General features: G+C 34.8%; 2 protein-coding genes across 3 annotated transcripts; one reads left to right on the forward strand and one right to left on the reverse strand.

Moving 5' to 3' along the window:
- Positions 1–313: 313 nt before the first annotated feature.
- LOC110690922 lies at positions 314–1,566 on the forward strand. Its single transcript, XM_021867828.1, has 2 exons — positions 314–821; positions 1,142–1,566. Exons 1-2 carry the CDS (start codon positions 526–528, stop codon positions 1,401–1,403), a joined length of 558 nt encoding a protein of 185 aa, XP_021723520.1. The 5' UTR covers positions 314–525; the 3' UTR covers positions 1,404–1,566.
- An 897-nt stretch (positions 1,567–2,463) lies between these two features.
- On the reverse strand, positions 2,464–9,375 carry LOC110690924 (arginine--tRNA ligase, chloroplastic/mitochondrial-like). Of its 2 annotated transcripts, none has more exons than XM_021867829.1 (18): positions 9,165–9,375; positions 8,876–8,946; positions 8,656–8,789; positions 8,482–8,557; positions 8,296–8,397; positions 7,989–8,204; positions 7,483–7,563; positions 5,950–6,033; positions 5,407–5,511; positions 4,932–5,110; positions 4,638–4,722; positions 4,255–4,441; positions 4,009–4,078; positions 3,569–3,638; positions 3,345–3,434; positions 3,153–3,221; positions 2,929–3,027; positions 2,464–2,811 (listed from the first exon to the last, which is right to left on the reverse strand). In XM_021867829.1, the coding sequence occupies exons 1-18, from the start codon at positions 9,274–9,276 to the stop codon at positions 2,701–2,703; spliced, it is 1,941 nt and encodes a 646-aa protein (XP_021723521.1). In that variant the 5' UTR covers positions 9,277–9,375; the 3' UTR covers positions 2,464–2,700. The 2 variants fall into 2 exon arrangements, with proteins under 2 accessions (XP_021723521.1, XP_021723522.1); XM_021867830.1 differs by having other exon boundaries at positions 8,876–8,950; positions 9,165–9,299.

Below are 9,375 nucleotides of genomic sequence, written 5' to 3' on the forward strand. Positions count from 1 at the left end.
CGGGCAAAATAACTGAAATAATCTCATCCACTAAAGAATAAAATAAATATTTAATTGTGTGACTCAGCTAAGAGTGTCTTCAAATTTGACCTTATCCATTTTCTTGTGAATTGGGAAATCCTAGACAACTTCAAAACTTATGGAATTGATAATGACAAGGCTCAAGATAAAAGCAAAAGTGTATTACTTAATCAATTTTTTTTTTAATTAAATAAATATTTATTTAATTAAAATTAAGAAGATAAAAATAAAAGCACACCTCAGCATTATTTATATACCTTATCAGAACTGTACATGTATTTCCTCCCCAATCCATGACTTGATACCTATCCATAAAATATTCTTTTATTATTTTGGAATTGTTTGTTTTATCAATTATCAATATTATTATAATAATAATAATTATTATTATAATAATTATCCGAAAATGTCACCTATATATAAATAGTATGCAGCATGGTTGTGTAATAAACCAGAGGAAAATTTTGCTATTACTTGAAGCCAAGAAATTGTTAACAAAAAAACATGGGAAAACAAGAAGAATCAAAGATTAATTTTCAATTAATTCCAACACCTGAGGAAATGATTGCAGCAAACAATTTTGAGCAGAAAAAAAGTTGTAATTTTTACAACAAATCATCAGAGAAATTACAATTAGGTACTAGTAGTAGTAGTATTAGTAGTTGTGATTCAACCACAACTTTTGAATCAAATTCATCATCTTCATCAGATTTAATGGAGGATGCTACTTCTACATCATCATCTTCTACAGATGGACCTTTGTTTCATTTGTCAGATCTCATGGATAAACTTCCTATCAAGTAAGTAACATTTTCATGGCTCTTTATTTCTTTTTTACGCATCATGTTCTCGAGTGTAGGATCTAAGTGTCTGTTTTATTTTGGTTGGAAATTATTGTTTCATGTAACCGGAGCATGTTGCGCATCATGTTCTCGAGTGTAGGATCTTAAAGTTGGTTTTTTTTGGGGTTAAAATTTTGTATATGTGATGGGATTTGGCAAATTTGCACAAAAGAGAAAATGGGTATTTTGATTTCTGCCATATTTTATGTGTATGTCATTTTAAAATTGAGTATATGTAATTGAATATTATGCTAAACAAAGTTTTAATCTTTCTACAGAAAAGGGTTGTCAAAGTATTATTCAGGGAAATCGGAGTCATTTACATCACTAGCAAGTGTGGAGAATTTGGAAGATCTTGTGAAGAGAGAAAATCCGTACAGAAAAAAGATGAAATTATGCAGGAGTTATTTCAGTCCAAAACCAACAATTTCAAAGAAAGTTTCTTATTCAAGAAATTCTTTTTCCAGAAATTGTAGCAGTAATCTCATGTCTTCAGCTTGCAGACCGCCTTCTATACCTCCTATGTTCAAGGAATTTTAATTTCATCCTTTTTTTTTTTTTGGTTTTTTTTTTTCTTTCTGTTTTTAGAATAATATTCATTTTTAAGGTAAATCAGAAAATTTTGTACGGTTAGCAATTTGCCTGTTCCAGTGTTCACTGCTGCAAGTGCAAGAGTAAAAAAAATTTGATGATTTTTTCTCAATTTTCTGGTTCATAATCATTTATCGCAAATTTTGTTAACAGAATTATTATTGCAAATCAAGTTTCGCGAAAGTAATGATGCATTGTAGGAAAGAGTTCATATAAAGTAACTCAATATTATCCCTTGTATACTTGTATGGTGTAATCCATCTTGCTACGCTGTAATAAATAAGCTAACAACATTCCTTACCCGCTAAACATGTGAAATAACAAGTGCATTAAATGCTTCATATATCAAGAAGAGAAGGTTTATGTCACTGTGTTATTGTTTTCACAACTTTGAGGGGATCACATTGAAACCAAACAAAATCATAACCAGAATATCGAGCGAGTAGCAAACTAGACTGATCAATTGCCACCTCTGCAATCTCTGCCTCCCAATTCGTCGCCACCAAAGGGAGACCTTCCACCGGGGCCAAGCCCCCCGTAAATTATTGTAATTAATTAGTCAATAAACTTAAATAACCTATATTTACTTATAAAATATTGGGATACAAAGATTAGTTTTGAGCAAGAGGTAAGCTTTTTAAATCCCGGCCCTTCTAATATTTTCGGCCAAGATCCGCCACTGGTCGCCACCCTTATTGCTAGACCATCTCAATGATCACCTTGAATTCAACATACAATCCCGCAACTATGTGAGAATCTATATAAAATTAACCCTTTTAAAGGACACCAATCTGAAGGCTGAAGCTACGACAAACAAGGCGATTACAGCTCTTGTTTGTGTCGTGATGCTTAGCAGCAATTATAGGTGGTTGCTGGTTGTAATAAGGCGATGCAACAAGTGAAGGTGGCAGCAACAGTGGTACAAGACTTTGGTGTTATGAAAGAGTTTTTAGGGTGGTGCAGGAGAGGCTGGGGAGTATTATTTAAAGTTAATTATAGGATTTCATCATGAGAGGGAAGCCTTTTATTATATAATTAAGAAATTTGTGCAAATATAGCCAATTTTGCAAAATATAGGAATCTGCCATGAACAAATTCAAAGCACTGCAAGAGAAGGATCATTTCCTTTTGAACTCTTGAATGAGTATTTCTCAGTGTACACTATAACAACGTGACAATCAAGTCAAGAACAAACTCCAAAAATGTTGATGCCCTCTAAAAATACATCAAGAACTACAATAATTTGTCATATCTGGTAGACGGGAGTGATTCCAAGAAGCTTAAAGCATTTTCTCATGACCACAGCAGTCGCTTCACACAACAAGAGCCTGCTTGTTTCTTCCGGTGAGCCAACCACCTATAAAGTCGTAGGTAAAGATCAGAAGGTTTTCCAGCCGTGATTCTAAGAAGTAAGCCTGAATTGATCCAAGCAATTATAGTTCCAGTAAAGATAGATAAAGAATTGATTCCATACCTGACAATTGGAGTAGAACTTTGTGAAGAACTCTGACAAGTTATACAAGTACTCACATATCACGTTTGGCAAGAGATTGGTACAGGCTTCTTCAACAATCTGACCAATTTTTAAGAACAGCAGACATACTATGTCAACATATCTTCAAATACTGAAATTCTGTGCAATTGCCAATATGAGCAACCTGAATACAGCCTGCTATCTTGTGATGGAACAAGTCTTACCTCAGAAAAATGAAGCAAATGAAGACCCAAAGCACGCTCATCAGAGTGATCCAAAACAACTTCCTCATTCTGTTTCAATTTGTTGATTACTTAGACATCAAGTGTATGGTGCAAGAGCGACTTTCATTGATAATAATAATACTACGTAAAAAAAAATTTTAAAAAAAAAAGAAAGAAAGAAATGTAACTCACCTTCTTCAGCTCCTCGATGTCTTTACCAGACTTCCGAATAATTGAACAAATTCGAGCATGGGCATAGAGTAAATAGACAGCTGTATTTCCCTACAACATAATTGCATGAAATTGTTCAGCTTTCAGCAAAGGCAAGAGATAAGCTTCAACAAACCACGGCACCATGCAAATCCAAGATCCCCCAGAAGAAGCAGAAAGAAAGATAAGAAGACAGCAAAAGATACCTTATCACTAAGCATCTGATCAAAGTTAAAGGTATAGTTAGTGAGTCTGTTGTTCTTCAGGTCAGCATACCTGTATAAGACATCGAGGGAAACAAAAAAAATCAATCTATTTAGCCATGAATTGATAGTCATTATCAGTTTATCATTTTAACAATAATATTATGAACAACCAACATAATATCTAAGGAAAGCATGTATATATATTGCGGTGATTGGCACAATGTTCAGTAAAATCAACAGCCCTGTGAGCCCTCTGCCCCCTAACAAATATCACGTCTTCTTGAGCCAAGGAGAAGAGCAAACTAGCACAATAGTCCCAAGGAAAGGGATAACTAATAATAATTCTGCTTCCTCGGTCAGCTAGAAGAGGGCAATAAGGAAGCAGAGATAAAAATATGCAATGATTATGATAAAAAATAAACAGGAATTACAGAACTTACTTAACCGCCCCATAACCAACAGCTTCTGCAGTTTGCAACAATTGCTCCTCAGACCACTCCTTATCTTTACCTATTAAAAACATAGCCTCAATGTAAAACTTGGCCTAAAGTTCCAGAAGATAAAAGCACAAAGCAATACGATAAAATGCACAAGTCTGCCTAAACTTTTGAGCAATAACCCAGAAATGGAAGTGGAAATTGGAATACATGGAATTATATAAACATATCAAAACTAATTAGTGATACCTCGCTCAATAAGAGCTTCTTTACTCCGATCTTTGGCCTCATCTAGTAAATCAACCAAACGGACTACTTCGGTGCTTCGAGTTCGGAAACGCTTTCCATTATCTCCTAGGACAAGACCAAAGCCAACATGATTAACTTTGGGGTACTTATTGTCACCGCTTGGAAGCCAGCCAGCAAGCTTTGCAGCCTGTAAAATTTTTGTTTAAACACAAAAGGCACAAATTTTATCAATGCATAAATGCAAAAATGTACTGACAAGAGTGACAACCAAGTCACACATAATGGTAGGCACTAAGCATCATCGAAGAAATTATCAGTATCTACAAAATACTGAAACACCAAATACAGTTACCCAAAACAATATGGGAAAAGAAAATACGTACATGGAAGAACATTTCAAAGTGCTCACGCTGACCAACATCGGTTACATATATTATCCATTCGGCTTTTTCTTCATTAAGGCGGTACCTTCCATGAAATAGATAATTGGAGGTATTAGAAAGATATTATACTAAGTAGTTCTAAATGGATCAACTGAGGCAAGCGAGATTTACCAGTAGGCATCTGCCAAACAAGAATGGTAAAGACAATGATGGATTATATGCTTAAAAGAGAAAACCATCTTAAAGACTAGAATTTGACATTTACAATTAGTTTAATTTACTATATACACTTACCAGAGAGCTGTTAAGTCAGTGGAGGCATAATTGAAACCTCCATCTCTCTTCACAACTATGAGAGGTATCTGTTTGCCTTCAATAAATATAACCTCAGCACCCTCACTTGGTTCAACTAAACCTTTACTCCTCAAAATCTCCAAAACTTTTGGTATATATGGATTATAGAAGCTTTCTCCCTGACACAAGCAAAAAAAAACAGAAAGATTTGTAATTTGTAAACATAGTATTAAGTCTCTTAGATCAACCACTAATGCCAAGAGAAAAATGCCAATAGTATGTAGCATGCACACAACTTTCATAGCTAGCACACATAGCATTGACTATATAGAACGGAGGTTTTTTTTATTATTATTATTATTATTATTATTATTATTATTATTATTATTATTATTATTATTATTATTATTATTTTATTATTGGAAGAAGTATAGACATAGTACAATAGTACATAGCTTAAAAACTAGAAAAATACCTTTTCTTCTAACTGTACTCCGAGGCGTACATAGACCTTCTGAAATTCCCTGCGACTAATTTCACAAATTTTTGCCCATGCTTCACGATACTTGGAATCCCCACCCTATGTAAAAGTAAAAATGTAAAATCCATTAAAGAAAAAAGTAATATAAAATATAATAAAATAAAAGGCTTCTCCTCCCTCCATTAGCACTAAACTTGGGCAAGTAGTTTCAAGATTTCTATGGTACGAGGCTATGAGCCCTTGATTGTGTTATTATAATGCAAAAAGTTAACAGGGATACTTTAAAAGTAGAAGTTGATACAGAGAGGCAATATCACATTCCACGGGAGAGGGGAATTTTTATTAATGCCACAATTACAGACCTTCCTACAAATTAGAAGCACATGCGCGCACGCGCGCGGGGGGGGGGGGTTAATATTGGTGGAAACTTGCAAATTATAAAAATAAAGATAACCAACCTCTGGTCAAGGAGAGGAAGAATACAGACTCCCCTTCCTAACCTGACAAACTTGCAAACAGCAAAAATTGATTGCATACCTGAAGGCTCACCACAGCCTTTTGTGCCCTTTCCTTGAACTCGGGGTCATCATCAAATCTCTTCTTTGATTGCTTGTAGAAGCCCTATAAATGCATCATTCTAACTGTCAGGTCAGAACTACAATCTTCCTAAATTATCATCAGTCAAGTATAGCATAACTTTCTACATTACACAGGCGTAAGGACAAAAGTAAGGTGAGGGTAAGTATACAATTGCATCCTAACAACAGAGACAATATCAATACTTCAACTAACAACAGTTTTCCAACTTAAATTTTAAGAGAAGGGTGAGCATAATGCAGAGAGAGCAGGTTTATAGTGAGAGATCAGAGAAACAAAATAGGAATCATTGCATCTTTTGGATGGATGAGATCAACAGAACAATAAAATTGCAACGCTTGATACTATCACCAAACATCTCTTTCGACTCTTTTGTTTTTCCTTATTGCCACATGGCCCCAAAGAAGAAAGGTAGAGAAAGAAATGAGTAATAGCTGCAAGACCAAATTGCTGCTTGTTCTGGATCTATCAGTCACCAGCAAGACTAATGAGGTGAAGTGGAAGTAATCTCACTGTTCCCCAGCACCACCTCTCCCGCTTCATTACCTTAAATACACTTAACACCTTCCCTTACGATCTCCTACAACTTCTGAAGGCTATCGTAACTTCGGAACTATCGTCAGTGTCAAAAGGTAGAAGTAATCCACAAATCCCCAACACCTAGCCTCCCCCACTCCTTTAACTTTGATACTCTTAAGGCCTTCACAATGTTAAGCAATGTCTCTCTCACTTCATTATTTCAAGCAACTACATCCCCAACCTTACAGACAGTTGCAGTGAGAATAATCACATAAACGAGCATGAAGGGGTTCCTGATTTTTATGATTCATGTTAGCATATCTACTTAAACCAGAAAGATTCAGACATAGTTGTCATGAACAGTTAATTTTCTTGGTCTGAAGATGCCTTAAGCAATAATCATTCATCAATGTTCAGTGGTTGCCTTGATTACAGCGTATTGAAGAAGAATTTTTTTTCACAAAAATAAACTGACTGAACTTAAGGGGCCTAAACTATCAGTTTGTTGCCCTAAAACATCCTTTCACCATAGCCTCTCTACATGCAGTAGTGCAGTACTATATGCTTAAGCTTCATTTCTTCAAATGATTAATTTGTCTTTACAATACTCAAAGCTTTAAATCACATCAAACTATATTAAGAAAGCTGTTCTAGTTGACCAACATCCTTTCACCATAGCCTCTCTACATGCAGTAGTGCAGTACTATATGCTTAAGCTTCATTTCTTCAAATGATTAATTTGTCTTTACAATACTCAAAGGTTTAAATCACATCAAACTATATTAAGAAAGCTGTTCTAGTTGACCAATGTCATCGAAAAACTACATACTTTGTTGTAAATTCAGCATACATTCATAGTTCAAAGGCCCATAAATCATTTCAAGTGGAAAAGCAAAAGGCATGGAATTTTTAGCTCCAATGAATCAATGAACACACACCAACTCGTCCACATACCTCAAGATCTTTGATTGGAAGTTCATTTTCATTTTTCCATTGTGGAAATTGTTCAAACAAGAACTCAATCAGCATACCAAACTGCAAAAAATTAAGCGAGTTTTAGGCATAAAGAAAATCAAAATATAATTGTGTTCTGATGACAAATAGCATTTCATGAATGTCTTATATCTGTGTCATTTGTTGCATAACTATTTTACTATAAATTTAGTATCATTACATGCTGACAAATCTAAAATTAGAACGTTAGAGAAATAGAAGACAACTAGTTTTGGCCCCATGCAATGCACGGATTTATAAAGTATAATATAACAATAGTCAGAGTTAATTGAAATTAAATGACTTATGTAACACTTTTTTTTTTTAATTTGAATTTATTAATGTCGATCATTTAAATTTTTTTAATAGAATTTTTTTTTTTAAAGTAGAGCATTTTGGAGGGAATTTTTTTCACAAAATCACGCTAAGTGTCCCCTCCGGAGATGCCAAAAAGTTTTAGAGTTTACCTGTGTACCCCAATCACCAACATGGTTTCTCCGAAGAACTTCTACACCAGAAAACTCTAGCATACGGGCCAGTGTATCTCCGATGATGGTTGACCTCAAGTGCCCAACATGCATCTCCTTTGCGATATTGGGTGAAGAGAAGTCTACTACAGCTCTTTTAATTGGCAACTTTGGAGCCCATGTCTCAATACCTTCTGCAAGCATGTTTTGGATGCTCTGTAACAATCATCTCAAAATGTAAGCAGATATGCATATGCATATGCATAAAGAAAACAATACAGGCAATACACAAAACTAACAAGATCACCTTTGCTAACCATGACTTCGACAAAACAATGTTCACAAACCCAGGTCCCGCAACAGAGCAACTCTCTATCAACTCGGATTCAGGTAAGTTTTTTATGATAGCCTAAATGATCAGAAACCAATAGTGAATTTTCCTCAGACAACTAAAATAAATCAGGACACCACATACATTACATAAAACACATACCTCGCCAACCGATCTGGGGTTCTTAAATTCAGTATTCTTCCCCTTAATCTTGGAAAACACACCCATTGCATTATTACTGCACCAAGAAAACACATTTTTATTCAACATACAGCATAAAGAAACATTTTCTTTCAACAAGCATGAAACTCAACAATCATCAAACTAGTGCTTTACCATTGATAATCACCAAAATTTCCAGTACCAACAGTAATAATCGGCTCGATATCGGCCTCACTCGGGACAGTGGCCCGAAGCGATCTCTCAAACACTTTGGCTAACTGCCGTTTCACATTCCCAGCACCATCTTCCTATAAATCATCATTCTAACATTACTACAAGCAATAAAAGCAAAACCCTACAAAAACCCACATGCTAAAAATCAATTTAAACTTACAGCTGCCATTGTTGATAAAGCTTGTATTCTATTAGCAATCAAAACCCTCTTACTTGTTCTCCTTAGAAAACCTATCTAAGTTTCAACAATCAAACAAACAAAATTCACCCACTAAATTACAATCAATCCCACAATAACAATTACATAAAATACATAATCTTGAAATGCAATCACTAAATTAGTAAAATATGGAAATGCAATTGCTGAATTAAATTAAATTCCAAAGAAATAATAAGTTGAATTAAATTAAATTTTAGTGAAGGATAAGTTAAGGAGAAAGAGGGGTTACCGGAAGAGGAGAGAGGAGCAGAGGTAGAGAGAGAAAAATGGTGTAGAGAGAGAAAGTGGGAAGAAGAGGAAGAAGAAGCCGGCGTCAGAAATGAAAGAGCAGTACTCTTCATCACCTTTGTTAGTCAAGTTTCTGCTTTTAACGCTTTCTCTCTCTAAACTTGATGTTTCTCCTCTATCTCTCTAGGGTTTTTCGTCTTCTATTTTCTGTT

This window comes from Chenopodium quinoa, unplaced genomic scaffold (genome assembly GCF_001683475.1).
Source record: "Chenopodium quinoa cultivar QQ74 unplaced genomic scaffold, ASM168347v1, whole genome shotgun sequence".
Classification (NCBI taxonomy): Eukaryota; Viridiplantae; Streptophyta; class Magnoliopsida; order Caryophyllales; family Amaranthaceae; genus Chenopodium; species Chenopodium quinoa.